At 53.6% G+C, this 20,149-nt stretch overlaps 9 protein-coding genes across 9 annotated transcripts; 4 read left to right on the top strand and 5 right to left on the bottom strand.

Moving 5' to 3' along the window:
* Positions 1-545: 545 nt before the first annotated feature.
* IUM83_00826 (uncharacterized protein) lies at positions 546-776 on the bottom strand (the record flags this gene model as incomplete). The annotated part of the gene is made up of 1 exon (XM_067924630.1): positions 546-776. One exon carries the CDS (start codon positions 774-776, stop codon positions 546-548), a length of 231 nt encoding a protein of 76 aa, XP_067788554.1.
* A 1,280-nt stretch (positions 777-2,056) lies between these two features.
* IUM83_00825 (protein disulfide-isomerase domain) lies at positions 2,057-3,400 on the bottom strand (the record flags this gene model as incomplete). The annotated part of the gene is made up of 1 exon (XM_067924629.1): positions 2,057-3,400. One exon carries the CDS (start codon positions 3,398-3,400, stop codon positions 2,057-2,059), a length of 1,344 nt encoding a protein of 447 aa, XP_067789439.1.
* Positions 3,401-3,444: 44 nt separating this feature from the next.
* IUM83_00824 (Voltage-gated Ion Channel (VIC) Superfamily) lies at positions 3,445-5,323 on the top strand (the record flags this gene model as incomplete). The annotated part of the gene is made up of 8 exons (XM_067924628.1): positions 3,445-3,463; positions 3,754-3,803; positions 3,885-3,946; positions 4,031-4,228; positions 4,296-4,387; positions 4,842-4,849; positions 4,924-5,105; positions 5,173-5,323. The coding sequence occupies 8 exons, from the start codon at positions 3,445-3,447 to the stop codon at positions 5,321-5,323; spliced, it is 762 nt and encodes a 253-aa protein (XP_067789438.1).
* A 3,042-nt stretch (positions 5,324-8,365) lies between these two features.
* IUM83_00823 (Voltage-gated Ion Channel (VIC) Superfamily) lies at positions 8,366-9,306 on the top strand (the record flags this gene model as incomplete). Its single annotated transcript, XM_067924627.1, has 5 exons — positions 8,366-8,370; positions 8,495-8,603; positions 8,681-8,837; positions 8,912-8,997; positions 9,070-9,306. 5 exons carry the CDS (start codon positions 8,366-8,368, stop codon positions 9,304-9,306), a joined length of 594 nt encoding a protein of 197 aa, XP_067789437.1.
* A 190-nt stretch (positions 9,307-9,496) lies between these two features.
* On the top strand, positions 9,497-11,432 carry IUM83_00822 (Voltage-gated Ion Channel (VIC) Superfamily; the record flags this gene model as incomplete). The annotated part of the gene is made up of 9 exons (XM_067924626.1): positions 9,497-9,672; positions 9,800-9,829; positions 9,904-9,935; positions 10,007-10,086; positions 10,163-10,373; positions 10,455-10,701; positions 10,772-11,066; positions 11,140-11,278; positions 11,347-11,432. 9 exons carry the CDS (start codon positions 9,497-9,499, stop codon positions 11,430-11,432), a joined length of 1,296 nt encoding a protein of 431 aa, XP_067789000.1.
* A 318-nt stretch (positions 11,433-11,750) lies between these two features.
* Positions 11,751-13,353, bottom strand: IUM83_00821 (ef hand protein; the record flags this gene model as incomplete). The annotated part of the gene is made up of 2 exons (XM_067924625.1): positions 11,751-11,864; positions 11,938-13,353. 2 exons carry the CDS (start codon positions 13,351-13,353, stop codon positions 11,751-11,753), a joined length of 1,530 nt encoding a protein of 509 aa, XP_067788548.1.
* A 653-nt stretch (positions 13,354-14,006) lies between these two features.
* Positions 14,007-16,062, bottom strand: IUM83_00820 (Armadillo-type fold; the record flags this gene model as incomplete). The annotated part of the gene is made up of 2 exons (XM_067924624.1): positions 14,007-14,689; positions 14,769-16,062. 2 exons carry the CDS (start codon positions 16,060-16,062, stop codon positions 14,007-14,009), a joined length of 1,977 nt encoding a protein of 658 aa, XP_067789436.1.
* Positions 16,063-16,358: 296 nt separating this feature from the next.
* On the top strand, positions 16,359-17,764 carry IUM83_00819 (2-amino-3-ketobutyrate coenzyme A ligase; the record flags this gene model as incomplete). Its single annotated transcript, XM_067924623.1, has 3 exons — positions 16,359-17,380; positions 17,462-17,567; positions 17,642-17,764. 3 exons carry the CDS (start codon positions 16,359-16,361, stop codon positions 17,762-17,764), a joined length of 1,251 nt encoding a protein of 416 aa, XP_067789139.1.
* Positions 17,765-17,774: 10 nt separating this feature from the next.
* IUM83_00818 (Multidrug and toxin extrusion protein 1) lies at positions 17,775-19,839 on the bottom strand (the record flags this gene model as incomplete). The annotated part of the gene is made up of 6 exons (XM_067924622.1): positions 17,775-17,895; positions 18,022-18,135; positions 18,219-18,502; positions 18,592-18,683; positions 18,752-18,807; positions 18,893-19,839. The coding sequence occupies 6 exons, from the start codon at positions 19,837-19,839 to the stop codon at positions 17,775-17,777; spliced, it is 1,614 nt and encodes a 537-aa protein (XP_067788446.1).
* Positions 19,840-20,149: the final 310 nt, after the last annotated feature.

Here is a 20,149-nt window from a genome sequence, read left to right as displayed (position 1 = left end):
GGTACACGCCACTACCGGTACCTTCATCTAGGAATACAATGTGGTCACTATGTGGTCCACACTTTCGCAAGTGCTGACGCCGCTCGATTCCCCCTTCCAGTCTGGGAACTTCGCCCTTCAAGTAGCTGCGGCAGCAACTTGTGCCTGCGCTGTAAGTTTAGCAGTTAAATAGCGGCGCCCGACATACACCCAACACGATCGCCGGATCGGCCACATGAACGCGAGCAAGGATTCAGGTACCCTTGCTCGCGCTACCAGGATGCGACTCCAAGGCGAGAGGCAGGCAGGGTCAATGCAAAAATACAGTAGGCGAGAAGCAAGGGAGCTCCCGTGCGAGGCACGAGAGCTAGGGGCATGATGTATTGGGTGCTACATGCAAGCGAGCCCCTCGCAGAGCAGAGGGGGCCGCAGACGACAGGGACCTCGAAGGCCCCCGTCATAGATATCGACGTATGGTACTGGTTCTTTTGCTTTCATGGTTGCCGGGGGGCGGGGCGGACGGAGGGCACGGTACTGTTTCCCTCACTTGGCCCGTGGACGAGGCTCTACCGCATCATGTTCAAGAAGACGAAGGCGTCCATCTTGGCTTGCTCCTGCTGCTGCGCCGCGCTCGAGGGCGCGGCTGCGTCCTCTCTCCGCGCGGCGAAGTCGGCGAAGGGGCCCGAGGCCACGTTCTGTTTGGCTGGCGACAGACGGTTGGACGTGGAGGGCGACTGCAGCGGGCGCTTGGCCTGGGGCGACACCATGGCGACGAGGTCCTTGAGCAGGTTGGGCATGGCTGCGGGGAAGGCTTGGGGAAGAAGCGAGGGCTTGGAAAGCACGTGGAGGCGAAACGGGAAGTGAGGGCCTTGAACCACAACTGTACTGGTTGCAACTTGCAGTAGGAACCAAGCACCAGCAGGCGACAAAGAACTCGCATATGGCTGACGTCGACAGCGCTCGGATTGGCCGGAAATCGGACGAAAATTCTGTGATTGGCCGACCGCCGAATCTTCGACCAGTCCGAACCTGCTTGACTGCGATTTTGTATGCCGCTATAGGTCTTTGTATGCCAGGCACAAGCAGGCGTCGAGGCGTCGAGGCGTCGAGGCCGAGAATCCACTGCAGCCCTCGGCGGCGAGACTCGCCGGCCCAGCACGCCAGCGATGTTGTTGTTGTTGTTGCTGCTGCTGCTGGTGGTGGTGGTGGTGTCCGCGGGCCGATGAAGTGCCGCGTCGCATGTCTGGCGCACTTCAACGGGGCGCGTGCGCTTGCTCCGGCCCGGCGGGTGTCTCTGGGGCGTCGGAGCGAGCGGCAATTGCAACAGAAGCTATGCGTGACTTACGGCGGCTATCCTGCACACTGCTGGCATACATGTAGCTACGTCCGTCAGCGGCGTGCATTGCCGCCGAGGATTTAAAAGCTTGGCGACGGTGAAGGCGCTTGGCCGACGCCGGTCGCAGAGAAACGCTTTACGGTCGTGACGGTGGCGCGTGCGTAGACGAACACGACGTCCGCGCGATGACGACGCTGGCTGGTCTCGCGAGGTCCCGCGCAAAGCGTTCGACCGACACATACACGTACGTACATTGTGTAAGCTTCGCAGACACAATGTTGCGACCTTGGTGGCGAATCTTGCCGTCGCTGTATGTTAGTTGACCCCTAGCTGTCGATGAATGCAACGTGCTTGTGCGTAGCTTACCTGATGTGCTGCTGCCGCATGGCACCAGGCATTATCAAAAACGGTGAGCATGCAGCAAAATTCGCTCCAAATGCTGAAGCTGGTGCGCCGTCTGCTTCTACATGAGGCGAGTGCTGGTGGGAATACGCTGCGGGTGCTACCATACGAGACTAATTTATCGTCGCGTGACCAGTGCCAGAAGGAGTGTTAGGTGTTCATGAGAGCTGCTGACACAACCAGACGGCGAACTTCCGAGCTTGAAGCACACCAGCGCCAGCAAGCAATGTTGTGCACAGTGCACAGTGCGCTGATGGGCTAGCTGGAGAGAGAATCTCACTGCAATCGAAAGTTTGATTACTAGGAGCACGCAACGATCTTCTAATGTGCACCTCAGACCTAAAGCTCGTCCTTGTCGGCGTTGCCCAGGATCTCGTTCATGATGTCGTCGTCCTCGTCCTCCTCGATCTCGTCCAGCTGCACGTCCTTGCCATCCCACGGCTTCACCGTCTTGATCTCCGGCAGCTTGTCGAAGCCGACCGTCGACTCGCGGCCCTGCATCACGCCCTGCAGGAACTCGCTGATCGCCTCCGCCGTGAAGGCGCCGCGCTGCACCACGTAGCGCTTGCGGTCCAGGTTGATAGCCACCAGCGACGGGTATCCGAACGTGAGCTCGAAGCGGTTCTCGAAGTCGAGCTGGTCGCCGCCCTGCATCCACCCGAACTTGAACGGCTTGCCGCGCACCAGCTTCGCTGCCTCCTCGAGCGTATTAATGTAACCCTCACGCGCGCTCTTGCCGCCTTCCGTAATGTGCGGCAGCATACTAATGACGCAGCTCGACTTGCCCTCGCAGAAGTCCGTCAGGGCCTCCTCCGAGATAAGCTCCTTGATGCGCAGCCCGCCGCCCATCACATCCAGCGCCGCGAGACCGAACTCCGTGATGGCAGCGGCAGTGCGTTCGCCCTGGTAGTCATCGGCATCAGACGGGCCCATGGCGTTGGGGCCGAACACCTTGATGGTCGGGAACCCTTCGATGCCGTACTCGGCCGTCTTCTGCTCATTGGCGGTGGCCTCAATGGCAGCGACCTTGACGGATCCCTTGAGGTCCGACGCCGCCTGCTCCCACTCCGGCGCCAGCGCCTTGCAGTGGCCGCACCACGGCGCGTAGAACTCCACGAGCCACACGTCTCCGCTGTTGAGCACCGTGTCGTCGAACGTGTCGTCCGTGAGCGTGATGACGCTGCTCTTGCCGCTGGGCGACTTCTTCTTCTGCTGCTGCGGCTTGGGCGTCTTCTTCTTCTTCTTCTCCGAGCCGTCCGACAGCCGCGCCTTGACCACGCGGCGCGAGGCCGTGAGCGCCGCATCCACGAGGCCCTTGGCCGTGCGGTCGCCGCTGAAGGTCGTCGGCTTGGTCTTGTCCTCGCCGAAGATCTTGATGGTGGGGAAGCCGCGCACCGCGAACTCCTGCACGAAGTCCTCGTGCTCCTGGCAGTCGATGGCCGCCACGTTCACCACGCCCTCCAGCGCCTTGGCCGCCTTCTTGTACTCGGGCGCCAGCTGCTTGCAGTGGCCGCACCACGGCGCGTAGAACTCCACGAGCCACACGCCCGAGTCCTGCTGCACCTGCTCGCGGAAGCTCTCCGGGTCCAGCACCTTCACGCTGTCCTCGCTCGAGTACATGCCCTGCACGCCGGACAGCAGGCTCGCCGCCGCCGCGCACACCAGCAGCGCCACGCCCCGCATGTTCCTCCTATCAGGTCGCCGCCGCGAAGAGCTCAATTAAGATAATGACTCCACAAGATACCGGTACGATGAATGGGTAGCCACGTGAAGTCACGCGATTGGCTGAAAAAGGATCCTAAAGTTACAGAACTGACCGCATCTCCAGTAGAAACCGGTTTCTTGACGGTCTCCACTTTAACGTCGGCGAAACGACACCAAGCAAAGTACTTGCATTGACGGGGGCAACGATGTGCTTCAGACACTCATCAACGCAGCGGTAGGCAACGCAATATACCGATAGACCGTTGATACCGGCTAACTCACGGTACTGTATTTGCCGCAGCCTGGGTGTTACCCTGGGGATGATGGATCAGGCGACATCGCGGACCGCTACAACTTTTTCGCACACCGAAAGCGCTTCTTAGTGAGTATACCTACCAACTGAGTTCTCAACATTTCGTACAGATCAACTCACTGTAGCCGATAATGCTGCTGTGACTGCTAGTTTTCGCCGTGCTCACTGGGCTTCTTTCACGAGCGCAGTCGCTTCCGACAAGCGATGATATGGTGCATCACGTGGAAGCGATTCGACCAGTTTATTCTTTTTCTGATTTTAGCAAACTCGGTTATCCTTGCGATTGCCGATTACAGCAAAGAGAACGCGCAGGGAGACCTGGACAGCTCACAGTCGATTCGGAACGCTATCGTGAACTCGGCAGACACACTCTTTACTGTTCTGTTCGCGATTGAGTGTACGATGAAGATCGTTGCCATGGGGTTGTTTGGCGATCAAGGAGCGTATTTAATGGATCCATGGAATTGGATGGATTTTATAGTAGTATTTATTGGGTACGTATTGGTCTGGAATTCGTGGTTGAATTCCTGCTAACGTATCGCCTTGTGGTCGCTCGAACAGTATTTTAGCCGTTATTCCAGGCATTCCAAACGTATCGATGCTTCGGATATTTCGCGTGTTGCGCCCGTTACGAAGTTTAAACGCTGTTGTTGGTACGGAATCGTTGTAGGGATCCGTTAAGGTTCGTATCAACCCCCATGATGTGCGCTACAGGCATGAAAAAACTCGTTTCAGCCTTGTTCAAGTCTGTTCCAGAGTTGCTTACGGTCGTGGCGTTTCTCTGTTTTTTATTCTTCCTGTACGGAGTGATTGGAGTGCAGTTATGGAGCGGGGTGTTACATCCCCGGTGTCGACTTACTCCGTATCCTCTCCGCTTGGATCCAGCCATTACGTTCGCCGACTTTGCTGAGTACAAAGCTGTGGCATTAGCTAACTACTCTCTCTTCCCTTGCGCGGACGACTACAACAACCAAATTCCTGTCGGAGGGTCTTGGACACATGACACCTCTCCTTGGAAAACCCCACGGGTTTGCTTTTGGCCCGTTGCGGAGGAATCTCCTGCTCGGACCTGTGCTCTCGGTGACGATCACTCTCGATATTGCCCAGATGGACAGGTATGCAGGTGCTTGTTGAGCTACAATCTCCGGTCACTCTGTGAACAAGCTTGCTTTTGTTTATGATGCATTAGACATGTGGATCCGACTTCGACGATTTTGGGAATTTCCGTTTTACCCACCCAAACTCTTCCATCGTTCGACGCATACTTGAAAGCTCAACATACAGTGCGGACTTGAACTGGGGCTTTTTGCACTTTGATAATATAGGGTCGGCGTCTTTGGCCATTTTCCAGTGCATTACACGCGAAGGCTGGTGCGTTCCAACTACGAGATACATTATCTTATTTTAGTTCTGATGGATCGTATTTATCTATTCGCAGGAGCGACATCATGTATATGCTTCAGGACGCAGGATACGGAACAGTTGCTGTTGTGTACTTCGTGTCGTTCATTATACTCGGCTCATTTTTCATGCTCAACTTGACGCTGGCTGTTATCTGGGACAACTTCTCAGAAGCATCGTTTATCTAAGCAGAGGAAAGAAAAGCACTGAAGAAAGCTAAGACTGCCATTCTCGCGTTACGAGCAACAAAAGTTGCCAGTAATCGGATCGCAACATCACGCATGCAGATACTATCTGGGGAGGTCGTTAATCACTGGACCTTCAATATGGTCCAGACGACCTTGATTTTGCTGAACACAATCATTTTGTCGCTGGATCAATATCCTATCGACCATAAGCTAAACGATACAGTGAAGAAGATAAATTTTGCTCTCGCGCTAGCCTTCTTCATCGAAGCCGTGCTTAAAATCTCCGGACTCGGCTGGAAAGGTTGGTTCGCAGATCGATACAACCTGTGTGATGCGATGGTCGTCGTAGTCAATGCGGTGGAGATGATACTTTCCCCACCCACGTTTATCCATCAACAAAGCTCGACTGCCAAGACTGCTTCTTTCTCGGGCTTGAGATCATTTTGTCTTTTTGCGCTATTCAAACTCGCGCGGTGAGTATTCTAAATCTTGAACAGACTTACGTGATTATTCGCTAATGTCACTTTGTCTTGTTCAGCTCCTGGCCTTCGCTACAAAAACTGTTGACGACGATGATTAGTACTCTTCAAGACGTCGGCAACTTTAGCGTGTTATTGTTGCTTTTTCTGTACATCTACGCTCTAATAGGGATGCAAACGTTTGCGAATCAGTTTCGATTTGACGAGTACGGGTTCCCTGTTGACCGGAATCACGAGACTGCTTACGTTCCAAGGGCCAACTTCGATACAATGCTGTGGTCTGTAGTTACTGTGTTTCAGGTGCGTACTGCTTAAATGCTTATGTCGGTCGAGCACAGATATATTGATTCATGCGTACGGTTTAGATCCTTACAGGTGAAAACTGGAACGTGGTAATGCTGGACGGTTGGCGCTCCTCTGGTTGGTCTTCTGTGCTATATTTCGTTTCACTGGTTGTACTAGGAAACTTTATCGGGTTGAACTTGTTCTTGGCTATTTTACTCGGGAATTTCGGTGAATCGAATGACAGAGACGCCGAACGTGAAGCATTAAAACGTCGTTCTCGAGTTGCCCCCGCAACTCAATCCTCTCATCGCGATGTTTCTTCTCGACGCGAAGTCGATTATCGCTCCAGTACTGAAGAAAGTCGAAGCAGAACACGAAGTCGAAGCAATCTCACAGGTACTCCACGCCGGCGAGAGGCAGTCTCACCCACATCAAATATCTTCAATGATCAAAGTGCAACCGCCTCGGTGAACCGGGGTTCTCCTTTATTAAAAAACCGACTTGGTGAACACCGTTCACTTTTCATTATCGCATTGGACAATCCCATTCGAAAAGCAGCAATGAAACTTCTTCTGCACCCGCAGTTCGATAATTTTTCGCTGGCATTAATTATTATCAGCACGGTCGAGCTAGCAATCGACAACCCACTCAGCTCGCCTGACAGTAAACTTACAAATATTCTCCAAAGGTTCGATTCAGTTTTGACGGTACTGTTTATGATTGAAGTCTTGATCAAGATCATTGCCTATGGATTTATCCTCCACAAAGGAGCTTATCTTCGCAATAGCTGGAATGTTATGGACTTTGCTATCGCAGCAGTCGCCGCATTCTTTATGTTTCAAGGAAGTTCCCAATTCAAATTTGTGAAAACCCTTCGGACATTTCGCGCATTACGCCCGCTTCGAATGATCAATCGTAACCCTGGACTGAAGCTGGTAGTGAGCTCGCTAATTGCTTCCATACCGCAGATCGTAAACGTGATTATGGTCTGCTTGTTGGTGTTCCTGATTTTTAGCATCTTAGCCGTCAATAACCTGAAGGGGACATTTTATAGTTGCCAAGGCGATGTGTTCGATGCCTTAACTACGGACCAACAAAACTTTATTGTTGCGCCACGAGCGTGGTCTAATTTGACGACAGCTGAACAGAATTGGTTCGCCAACTCACCTGCTGATATTGTTCAAATGGTATTTTCTAGTGGTGAGCGACTTACGTCCCGTGATATGTGCAAACTCTTAGGAGCAACTTGGACCAACACAATTCCGCAGAATTTTGATAACGTCATTCATGGGATCCAAACTTTTTTCGAAATGACAACAACCGAAGGCTGGGTAACCATTATGCTTACCAGTATCGATGCAACTGGAATCGATATGCAACCGATTCCAAACCACCGCGAGCGTTGGACGTTTTTCTTTATTTCATTTATTTTGGTGGGGACATTTTTTGTCATGCAACTCTTCGTTGGTGTCGTTATTGAAAATTTCAACAACATGAAAGAGAAATTGGACGGGACCTACTTGCTGTCGCACATACAACGCGTGTGGTTGAATATTAACGAAGCGATGCTAAATCTGCGACCTGTTAGGTGGCTAAAGTCACCTCTCAATTTGACTCGGCGCACGTTGTTTCGTCTTGCTCTTAGTACCGACACTTGAGATCACGATTATGAGCTGTGTTCTGCTAAATACCGTTTTCATGTCAATGGACTACTTCGGTGAAGAAGATCTGTATGAGACCGGTTTGAATTACCTAAACTACTTTTCTCGGGTGTTTTTGCGGTAGAAGCCGTAGTCAAGATTATTGGTTTGGGCAAGTACTATTGGAAGGAGCCGTGGAATATTTTCGATTTTATCGTGGCGATTGGTTCCCTCTTTGGCGTGATATATCAAATGTTTGGCGGCAGTTCTGTTGGTGCTGCTGCATCGACCGTACGAAGCTTTCGTGTTGGCCGTTTGTTCCGACTGGTTCATTCGGCACCTTCATTGCGCCAGCTGTTCAACACCTTGCTAATAACACTACCATCACTGGCCAATATTGGTGGCCTCCTCTTTTTGGTGTTTTTCATTTACGCTGCTATGGGGATGCAACTTTTTGCTAAAGTAAAGTTTGGCGAGCTTGTAACATCAACGGCGAACTTCCAATCGTTGCTAAAAGCAATGATCACACTGGTATTATCTTGTCCTAGCTGTAGATGCACATGTGCCTGATGTAACTGAGTCAGTTCTGCTATTTGATCCACTAGGTTCGTTGCGCTACTGGTGAGAGGTGGAATGACATGATGTATGAGCTCGCGAACCAAGAAGATTGCACCCTACAACCCAAATTCATGCGGAATCAGCAGTGATGTAGACTGCATACCGCTAGATGGGTGTGGCTCGCCTGTGGCTTTTGTCTATCTGTACAGTTTTACGCTGCTAGTGACGTTCATTCTCTTGAACATTTTCATCGCAGTGATTTTGGAAGGTTTCGCAAAAGAAAAAGACCGTGAAGACGGTGTGTTGCTCCCGCAACATGTATGCTTTTGCATTCATCTAACTGCCAGATGTTTTTCCACCACCAATCTAACAACATTTGACTGTGCTTCGTGCAGTACGAAGCTTTTGTAAACAATTGGTCAAAATTTGACCCGGACGCATCGGGATTCCTTGAATGGCATTTACTGCCATCATTTCTCACTACACTAGAGCCTCCAATGGGGCTTGGAACAAAGCTTCGACCGTCGTCAACTGAAATTCAGGATTTTGTTGGTAAGCTACTGTTGTTGTATCACATTACAACTTCCTTAGGTAATACACGAAGCTAATTGTGCGTTTATTTACAGCCTATCTAGATGTACCGATATATCGCGGAAACAAGATGTTTTTCAACGATGTTGCTCGGCGAATCGGAAAGTTTGTTATTGACGAGGTGCGATCCCTGTTGTAATTTGGTGTGTTATTTACGTAAAATTGAGGAGTGAGTTGCTATGAATATGTTTAGCTAAGCGGCCGGAAGCTGGAAGCACTCGAAAAACGGTGGCGGAAGTACTTGACCGCTCGGAATATCCGCAAGAACGATGTCTCGGTTCACAGGCTGAACCAGTTCACTGCTGCCGTTCTCATCCATCGCTCCGTCAACGCACTCGTTTTCCGCGAAGATCTAAATGCAGGCGTTCAACTCTTTGAGAAGCGCTCAAAGCCCCGTGTTTCCGGGTTAACGCCAGTCACAGAGCTGTAGAGCATGTGAATGTGATGTTGTGACGATTACTATCACAACATTGGAATAGTTAGCAAAACTCTCAAAACTTAGCAAAACTTTGAAGGTGATCGATCACAGCTCAAATTAGCTCTTGAAACGGACCAAAGACGACCGAGAGCTTTTGGTGATCAAGAATGCGGCTGTTGATCTCAGTTCATCAACAGCAAAGATGAACCGAGGGGTTACCCGACTAAACCCCGTGTCGGAGCGATCAGGGCGTACGAGCAGCAACCTGCCTCCTGCCAACAATACCAAAGAGAGTGGTCTTCGTCGTCAAAGTCTGACCCACGAGGAGCAGGATTCGCAAGAAGTTCATGATCCGAGCAAGCTCATCCATGACGAAAAGTACGGTTGGTCGTACTTCTTGCAACGCAACTCCGTCCTTCGAACCTATCAAAAGCGGCTTGTCTTCAACAACGACATTAAAGTGGCTTCGCTAGAATTCACCATCATGTTTCTATCGGTGGCACAGCTGCATTGGTCTTATCGATCTCCGTTCTGGGTAAGACAACAAATGAGATCTGCATGAGGCTTTAGACTTTAACAGCTAACGTTCATGCCATTGCTTCCCAACAGCGTGAAAATCGTGTGTGTGAACGACGCCCTGGGTGCGTTGATACACTGACCAACGGTTCATTTGCCACGGCGAATGTAATACGTGTAATTATCGCTGTCCTAGCACTAGTTCGGCTGTCCATCCGCTTTAGCCAGCATTGGAAAATGAAGTGCCATCATAAACCAACATTTCGAAGTCGACTGGTGCGTTGTGAACTCATCGGTTTTTGTTGGACAAAGGCACGGCTTGATTGTCTGACTGCTTTGGGGTTGGTTACAGGACTGCCTTGTTGCCGTGGGATTAGAATTGGGGCTTACAGCCGTTTTCCCGTATCCTGGTCTCGAGACATTTTTCCCTAATGAACGTGGTGATACCTTCGTTTTGCTGAGTGCGGCAGTGTTCATTCGCCCCATTAGTTGGGGGCAGTTGCTATACTATCCGTATCCAATCCGGCAGAAAGAAAAGGTGGCAAGCTTCAGTGGAAACCTAGGTGAGTTCCAACTCGACACGATCCACACCTGGTTCTCTTTCAGTTCTGCTAATTGCATCCATACCTTGATTTAATGAGCAGAATTCAGCTACCGGCAGTTCGTGATCAAGAAAGTGTTAGATGATAATCCCCTCAACAAACTTGTAACCTTCTACACGCTACTCGGCGGGACGGTGGCCTACTTGCTGCATGTAATGGAGACGATCAAGGGTGATTGCTGGTGGGAGAACGAAGGTGCTGAGGTTGTGCGAAGTGAAGACGCAATATGCTACGAGTTGTATGCGTCTGATTCGCTCTGGATGGTTTTCATGACGTTTCTCTCAATCGGGTACGAGTTTTTTTGCTTGGCTGAAGACTTTTTAGGACACTCAAACTTACTGGTTGCTGCTATACCCTAGTTATGGAGATGTTTATCCTAAAACCGGACGAGGTCGAGCTATGATTGCTTTAGCTGCGTGCTTGGCAGTGATGCTGGACTCCATGTTCTTTTCAATTATCATCAAAAAGTTTACCTTCTCCACCATGGAGGCGCGGGTGCATGCGTTTCTTTACCGAATGGAGCTCTACAGTAAGAAGGATATTAGTGCTGTCATGGCTGTGCAGGCCACCTTCCGGTACAACAAATCGTACAAGCATTCGCTCATTTGGCACCAAGAGCGAGGGTCTAATATCTTCTACCGACCATTGTCCGACGTATGCAGCGCTATCGCTAGCACGAAGAAAAAAAACTCACTAGCTAACAGATTTTTGTTTTGTGTTTCCGCAGCGTCTTCCCAACGAAGTGAAGAAGAAGTTGTACGCCTCCCGCTTTCAAAAGAGCCTCAAACAAATTATGAAGTACAACACAGACGGTGACCCGCTTAATGCGTTCTCCAAGCATGTCGAAGTCATCACAGCAGCACTCGGTGCGACGTTCGTCGACATGATTTGGCTAAAGAAAATGTATTACCGCAAAATCCGCGTGCTCGAGCAGCGTCGACAGCAAGTGAATCGACGGTCATCCAGCTTTCACATGGCTTCAAGCGGACGTCCAATGCTTGTGTCTTCCCGTACAGCTAACTCCCAACCAGTGTATCGCCCCCCATTGGTACCTCGAAAGTCGGATTCAACCACTGTAGGCATGGGTCCCAGTATTCCGAACGCTGTTGTTCAGGCCCCAAACTTTGGGCCAATGGAGGGTAGTGACGCGTGGGGTGAAGAAATGCTAAGAAAGGCAGAAGCTGCCATGGTGCATCTGAAGAAAATTGAGAGCAACATGAAGGGCATGTGCCGCACCCGATCGTGGTAACATGAAAAACGAGATACATGCATATTCATTAGCTTGCATATAGCGTTGCTCTGTGATGGAGGTTCGGTTTCATCGTGCGACTGAGAAATTTATCTCCAGCTCTCTGCGAGAAGTTGCTCGAAGTGTGCATCATGGGCCACGACCATGGAAACGTCCGAGTACACCTCAATAAAATCGCGGCGCGAAACCTCAGCGTTCGCATTCTGAACAAGAAAATGTGCCCCAGTGTAATGGTCAGCCAGCACTACCAAATACGACAATAAAACTATAACAAACCTGGTTCGGCCAGAGGGTGCGGTACGCTGCAGCGGCTTCGCTTGGCGACAGTTGCTGGGCACCGACGCGCGAGTCGATGGACGGATCATATGCCGTGCATATGGCTCCAAGTGTAAGCTTTCCGCCTGGAGCTTGCTGTTCCAGTCGATCATAAGCTGCTTCCATCAGTGCACGACGATTCTCGGGGACCGGAAGACGCAGCGCCTTGAACAGATCACCTATAGGGAAAAATCCGGCTTTGCGCTTGTCGAAGCTATCGAAAAGCAGGTCGAGGTGCTCATCGCGCAGAGGAAGGCCGCTGTAGAGCTGGCGGATCACCCACTTAGCCTCTTCGTGACTGAGATGCCCTGATCCTTTGCTGTCAGCACGTGTAAGAGCGGCGAGGAACCCCCGGAAGGTATATAAGCTGTCCGCCGCGAGGCAGCGCTGAAGTACGTCAATCACGGACGCCGCACTGGCAAACTGTGGCAACGTGCGGTCATCTTGAGCTTCATGAGCCGATCTAGCAAGAACGAAAGTCCAAATGTTGGAATCAAGGTTTGGGTGGCCTTCCGTGTCAGGTGTCCGCGTGCCCTCGATCTCGGCTGCAAGGTGGTGTCGCTTTCCGGCGCCTCTAGCAGCATGAGTGCAGACCTCTAGCTCAACACCAAAATCAGTGGGCTGCTTCGCGCCACTCTGGGTAAGTAGAGCTTGGCCTGTCATCTTGTGCACAAACGCAATGCGGTCACCGGCCATAATTTGCTGACCTGCAGCGAGGAGCTTCTCGGTGCCAGCGAGGTCAGCTTTGACACACGTCCAAAGTGCACCACTGTCTGCCTCAGCACTCAGCCACACGCGCTGCCTGTACGTGATGGGGCTCATGGACTGCTCGGTTTTCAAGCCTGACTTCAGAAAAAGAGGGGGCTTCAGCAGCACACTCTTGTCGTCCGCAAGTAAAGCCTCGTTGCACATGATCAGGAACGGTTCATCGTAGCGTAATGGTTCACCAGGAGCATCAAAATTGAATCCATCACCTCGAGCTACCGCCGCCTTCCAGGCCTGCGGCGAAACGATGCGGAAAGTGTTGCGTGACACGGAAGGGTTGGAAGAGATGGCAGTGACGAGATACTCTTCCGATCCGATGGAGGGGGTCTCTTCAAAGATGTTGCATGCCAACAGTGCGTCCGACTCGAGGTGGCCTAGTGCGACGGCCTGGTTGAAGTGAATACGACCATCGGGCTCAAACGAGCGAGGTGCCTTCTGGTTCAGGAACGCCGCTTTCAGCGTGTGCGTCGCCAGCAATGATCCTTGTGCCTTGCGCAACGTGAACTCCTTCATCCTCGCTTCCTCCAGCATCAGGTCCTCATTCCAATTGCCAATGCGCGTGGTGGGCGCATAGCGTCCTGCTCCGACGAGCTGCTGCGGCGTGAACTGCATGGCGAACCGATGTTACCACACACACAGCCGAAGACGTTGATCTCGAGTCCCGCAGAATGAAAATGGCGATGCCTCTCCACGTCGAGGGCCGTTGGTTACAGCCAGCAGTCGTCGGGCGTGACTCTCCATCGCGAAACGAAGCTCGAGCACGACTGCTTGCCACCATGCATGTCACGAGGATATCCGTCGCCTTGTGGGTCTTGGTCTCTTTCGCTGCGCTGTTAACGAGGTTATCATGGGCTGCGTCGAACACCACCACGACATCGACCGTGACATATCCTAGCCTGGTCGAATGCGTGTGCAACACAACGCTCGCGTCGTCAGCAGTAGTGTCAACGTCGACGACCTCCAGCCAGACCCAGAAGTACGTGCTGCCTAGCTGCTTGGACGACGTGTTCGCCGAGACAGGAATCCGCTGGTACTTGAACGGCCCGATGCTGCCTGGAGTCACGTACTGGCGAGACGGATCACCCACAGACTACTCCTCTGGTCGAGCTGCTCAACGCCTCATCAAGCTCGGGTACCGCTGCTCTCGAGTACAGCTTTACGACTCCACCGACCCGTACTACTAGGCATGGACAAGTAAGAAATATGATGCAAAGCAAGCGGATGCGGGGTGTGCAACTCGTAGCAATAAACAAAAATCAAGCTTGTTACAGGTGCTTCTTCTTGTACTTGATGAAGCGCAGCAGGTTCAGGCGGGTCTCCTTCACGTGGGCCACGAGAGCACGGTCTAGCTGCTTCTGCTCTGCCTTTAACTTGGACTTCAGTGCACTTGATGTGCGTTCTAGCGCGGAGAGGAAGTTGAGCGCACGGAACGTGTCGTCAAACTCCTCGTCATCGTACACATCGAAGATGGCATTCAAGGTTTCAGCCACAACCTCCAAGCTCGAGTCATCCAACCGGGAGACGAGAGCACGTCCCACCGCCTCCTTCTCAGCCGCGCTGGAGCAGCGCTTGCCCACGCAGCCGATCATGCCAATAGCATTCAGGCGGGATTCAGCGGAGCGTCCCTGGGCCGCGCAGCTCAGAATGAGCTGAGCATCCTCAGCACTAACAGCCAGCTGACGGTTCTCGGCGGTGCTGCGACGCAGCGCGGACAACATGGCGGCTGTCACGGCGACCTCAATGTCGTTCGTAGCACTGCTCTCGAGCGAAAAATCGGTGGGGGTAGCAGACGCAGCTTCGACTTCACGGTTAAGGTTTCCATACAGCGCGCACAGGTTGCGGAAAATCTGGGGCACCACCTCTTCAGCTAGGACCTCCCATGACACACTGAGCAGGAGGTTGTTGATGGCATTGCAGGCGCGAATGCGCATCTTCTCGAAATCCTTGCCTGTTACAGAATGACAAAAAACTGGTTAGGAAGGCCACGTATTAAGCGGCACCACTAGCCTCAATCACATCAGACTTACCGATAGTCTTAGCAGATAGCTGCGGGATCGACACGAGTCCCTGCAAAATCGTCACGCAGAGCGGAAACACCCGACTGGTCTCGAGCGACTTCGAGACGGGGCTGCCGTTCGCAGCGATCGCCGCGTCGGTGTCCATGTGCGACGCCGCATACTCCTCCATGGCGTCTTCATCGTCACTAGCCCATTCTTCTTCGTCGTCATTCTCGTCTCCGCTGGCAGCCAGCTGAGCAACCAGCTCCAGAGCCAACGTGAGCGTGTGCACGCTATCGCGCCACGTGCGCACCTTGAGCTGCGCTGCCGTGATCTTCTGCTCCTCCTCGTTCGTCAACGTGTCGTCGTCCACGTTCTCGTCCCCCAGCAGAGACTTCTGCGAGAGCTCATAGTTCTCCGACGCCTGCTGCGCCATCTGCACCACGTTCACGGCGTCATACGCCAGCGCCGCCTCCAGCACGGGCACCATCGACTTCACGTTGTCGTCCACCTGCATGATAGTCTGCAAGTTCATGGCGATTCCCACCGCCTCGAGTCGCACCTGCAGCGACAGCTGGTCCGCGGGGGCCTGAATCAGCGCGCCGATCGTCTGCTGGTAGCCGGCGTTGGCGCCAATGAGCTCGTTCAGCTGCGCGTTGCCCTCCGAGATGAGCAGCAGCAGCTTAATCGTCTCCAGGTGCAGCGCCGTGTGGGTGCGGGCCTGCGCCGCGATCTTGAAGATCGGAGGCAAGAGCTCTCCCTGCGTCAGCTCATTGATGGCGGCCTGGCAACTCTCGCATAAGTTGCCGAGCAGCGCCACGGCCTGCTCCAGCAGTTGCACGGCGCGCAGGTTGCCGCCGCCGGTGAGCGCGGCGTCCGTGGCGTTCTCCGTGATGACCTTGACCAGCGGCGTGACCACGTTCTGCGTGGTCATGAGCTCGCACAGCTCCAGGCCGCCGGTCACGCTCATGTTGCGCAGCGCCCCCAGCGCGTGTTGACGCACCATGGGCAGCGGGTCCACGACGCGCGGGATGAGCTTCTTGAGCAGGCCGGCGTCCACCATGCGCTGCAGCTTGCGGCGGCTCCTGGCCTCAGCCTCGTCGCTGCTCTCCACGTCGCCGAACATGGTGGCGATGGCCACGCACGTGGCCTCGCGCACGGCGCCCTGCAGGTCCACGAGGCCCTTGAACAGCTGCGCCTCGTCGGCGGCCATGACGCTGAAGTCCATGGCCTGCAGCTCCTCGATCTCGGCCGAGGATGGGCCGCCGCTGGGCGGCGCGCGCTTCTTGTGGCTGATGGAGCGGAGCTTCTTGGCCTTCCCCATGGCAATAGGCTGCAGCAATAGGCGGAATGGCCGAATGGCTACGCACCGCTTGGCGGCCAGCCATCCAACGAACGCATTGCTTGTCAACCGTCAGATCGTGTGGCATACACCACTCTCTTGGTGTGGCACACACACTAATCGCTTCGTGTGGTCGACGCTAACCTCAAGTACGCACACACCACATTTGCTTCAACGATGGTGTGAGATTAGATGCGGGTGTGTGGACGAACGTGCGTCGTATCAAGTAAGTGGCTCGCGCCCGGTCGTCCCCACTCCACTCCCCAAGCTTCTTCGCGATGCTGCCGTCCCGCGCCCTCCACCTGTCGACGTCTCTGCGCCGCTGCGCCTCCTCGGCCAGCCGCAACAGCTTCGTGGACCGCCTGCGCGACGAGCTGGCCGAGATCGAGGCCGCCGGCACGTACAAGCGCGAGCGCGTGATCGCGTCCCCGCAGGGCGCCGAGATCTCGGTGGGCGGCGACGCCGTGCTCAACTTCTGCGCCAACAACTACCTGGGCCTGAGCAACCACCCGGCGGTGGAGCAGGCGGCCGCCGACACACTCAAGGAGCGCGGCTTCGGGCTCAGCTCCGTGCGCTTCATCTGCGGCACGCAGGACATCCACAAGCAGCTGGAGGCCGCCATCTCGGCCTTCCACGGCACGGAGGACACCATCCTGTACCCGTCGTGCTTCGACGCCAACGCAGGGCTCTTCGAGGCCGTGCTCAACAAGGACGACGCCATCCTCACGGACGAGCTCAACCACGCCAGCATCATCGACGGCATCCGGCTCTGCAAGGCGGAGCGCCACCGCTTCAAGCACATGGACATGAAGGACCTGGAGCAGAAGCTCAAGGACACGCAGCACTGCCGCACGCGGCTCATCGCCACGGACGGCGTCTTCAGCATGGACGGCGACGTGGCGCCGCTGCAGGAGATCGTGGCTCTGGCCGAGAAGTACGACGCCCAGCTCTTCATCGACGAGTGCCACGCCACCGGCTTCTTCGGACCCACCGGACGCGGCAGCGACGAGTACTGTGGCGTCAACGGCAAGGTGGACGTGATCAACTCCACCCTGGGCAAGGCCTTGGGCGGCAGCACGGGCGGATACACCACCGGTCGCAAGGAGGTCGTGGACCTGCTGCGTCAGCGCTCGCGCCCGTACCTCTTCTCCAACTCGCTGGGCCCGTCGGTCGTCGGCGCCTCTCTCAAGGTCTTCGAGATGCTCACCGAGTCGTCCGAGTTCGTGGACAAGATCCGTGCCAACACGCACCACTTCCGCGACCGCATGACTGCTGCGGGCTTCACGCTCAAGGGATCTCGGTGCGTTGCAAACGGTTTTAAGATGCTGCTTTGGTTGGGATTGATTTACTAACAGGTGTCATGACACGTTTTATTTCGCAGCGACCACCCGATCGCCCCTGTGATGCTCGGCGATGCCCGTCTTGCCTCTGACCTGGCTGACGACATGCTCAAGCGTGGCATCTATGTCATTGGCTTCAGCTATCCGGTACGAATTGTTCACACACACTGCTCACAATGAGTAGCGCCATTCGCTAACGCATTTTGCTTTTATCCCTGCAGGTCGTGCCCAAGGGTCAGGCGCGTATCCGCGTCCAGCTGTCGGCAGCTCACAGTATCGAGGATGTCGACAAGGCCGTCGACGCTTTCATCGAGTGCGGTAAGGCGCGCGGTGTCATCAACTAGAGAGATCGGGTTAATTTGAGGTGGCAGCAGTCTCGTTGCCGTCTTCGCGGGGGGCCACTTTCACAAGTGTCGGCAGGTTCTTGCTCTTGGCTAAGACATTTAAGATGGTGGTGCCATTCTGCAAGCCAATACTGCCAGTTGCGATAGAATCGGTTAGCGGATACCCCGCGAATGGAATCGTACGCGAAGATGCAAAGTAATACAGAAAAATAGTGAGCTCCTGAGCACACAAAACTAAGACATGAAAGCTTACCCACCTTGCACCCCAAATCACGAGTCCCTCGAGCTCTTTCGTTTCAGTCATCAACGGGATAAGCGATTCATCACTGTTGACCAGTAGCATTCCGGCACCACCAACATCTTGAACAGCTCTACACATACGCCACATAAGTGGGTGAGTATGAGCGGCAACCAATTTCAGGCAGGGTATCAAGAATGTTTCACGAGTTGTCACCTCAGTTTTGCGCCAAACGAGCACCCGCCACGCTTGACCACCACGACAGAGCGGGTAGCGAGAATTCCTAGGCCTTTGTAGTGGCACGCCGTCTCTAACGGGTAGGCTGCGACAACACGGAAGGGGACTGTAGGGATTTTGCCACCGAAAAGCGCAGGTAGAACTTGAAATTCGTGTGTCTCGGAAAAAGAGGACGAGTTGCCACTTTCCACTTTGGAATTCGCCGCCGCCGCCGATGCGTTGATGTACCAAAACGCCATCGTCCGAGCCGACTTCTTCACATTCTGTGGAGATCATAGAGCGCAGGCACCGATGGAGCTGTCAATGGAAAATCCGCTGTGGGTTACGCATACGACACATGCTGCACACGTACTGTTGCGATAGATAGCTCCTGGTTAGTAAGTTTCTTAGGCTGCTCGGGAGGCTTTGGAATTTGATCAGGCCTCTCTTCATAAATCCGAATCACTAACAGCGAAGGAAAGACCTTTGTTAGAAGCGAATCGGGCTTACACGTATACGTCGAGGTCACTTACGTGCTTCTTGGTGTTCCATCACGGACATTATTAGTTCCCCATCCAGTTTTGACATGCTACAAACGCACAATAACGCACAATAGCGCAAACATTTAGTAATGGCAAGGTGAGTTACGACGCTTGGATACAGCAGTACCATACAGAGTCACGGGGATTTCAACATGGTCAGCAACGGCTGAAGGCTGAAACCTGCCTTCGTCCTTGACATTGTTCACGATTACAAGTGCCTTGCCGTTCGCGTTTCGAGCATGGTTAGCCTTTTCAATAAGCGTGCAAACTCCACGATAAGCGAGGTATACAATACCCGCAGTCTCATTCGTAGGTGACTGCGGTACATCTGAGTATAAATGGCAGCCTGCTATTGGTGTCGCGAACGCCAGCCGCATGGGTAAACTCGAGTTGTTTTTGGCGATGTCTGTCTCGGGCGATGTACTCCATGAAGCTAAATGCAATCGCACTTCCCAACCACGTAACACTTCGGGAGCGTCAAACGCTAATGTCCAATTCAACACCATTCGCTTGATAGGTTTTTCTGCAGCCTTTGCAGCCGCGCGCTCGGCAGACATTTGAACAAGAAACACGAGTTTGCGGGGAGTAGCCGAGCTAAGATATACTTCCACGACCTGTTCGGGGCCCATTTTCGACGTGTCAATACCGTTCAATGCGATCAACTGGTCTCGCGGCGCAATCACATCCAGTTTTTGGGCCGGCAGTTTTGGTTCCAAGTGGCTCACTACGGCTTTGTCTCTTGTGTTCAAGTCCCAGTTCAGTCCTATCGGGCCTTTGGTCGTGAATTCGACCTCGTAGCGGAACTCCCAGCCGTCTCGACGCTTCCCAGCAGCTAGATTATGCGGAGTCATGCGCGTTCGCTCGTATTCCTCTTTGTCCAATTTTTCGAGGAGCTCTCTTTCCTTCTTGGCGAGAGCTTCAACTACGCGGCGCTCCTGCTCAAGTCGCGCTTGCAGCTCCTTGTCGTTTGCAATTTCACGTTCGCGAGCTTCTCGCTCCGCCTTTAATCGAGCCTTCTCCTTAAGCCAGGCCTCAACTACTTCCTCTCGCTCCGGCGTCGCAGGCTCAAACTCGAGCATTTTCGGTGACAATATCTCCACACGCGCGAAACCTGAGAGGACATGGACCGAGCCCGCGGGTTTGAACAATGGCAGCACTGCTACACTCCCCACAGGACTGTCAATGACATCTTGGAATGAGAGCACTGAAACTTCCTGTCCATCGACGCGTACCAATCTATCGGTCGGTTGCAGTGAAGGAGGAGGCACGGCATCCTCATCAAGTACGCTGTCATTCAGCGCAGCAGGACAAGCTGCTGCAGCCGAACTGCAGCTCTGAGCTGTGGATCCATTTACCTCCACTTCCACCACCACTTCCACTGTCTTCTCT

This window comes from Phytophthora cinnamomi (genome assembly GCF_018691715.1).
Source record: "Phytophthora cinnamomi strain GKB4 chromosome Unknown Contig53, whole genome shotgun sequence".
Lineage (NCBI taxonomy): Eukaryota > Oomycota > Peronosporomycetes > Peronosporales > Peronosporaceae > Phytophthora > Phytophthora cinnamomi.
The sequence above is the reverse complement of the archived record's forward strand: the minus strand, read 5'-3'. Positions and strand labels throughout refer to the sequence as shown.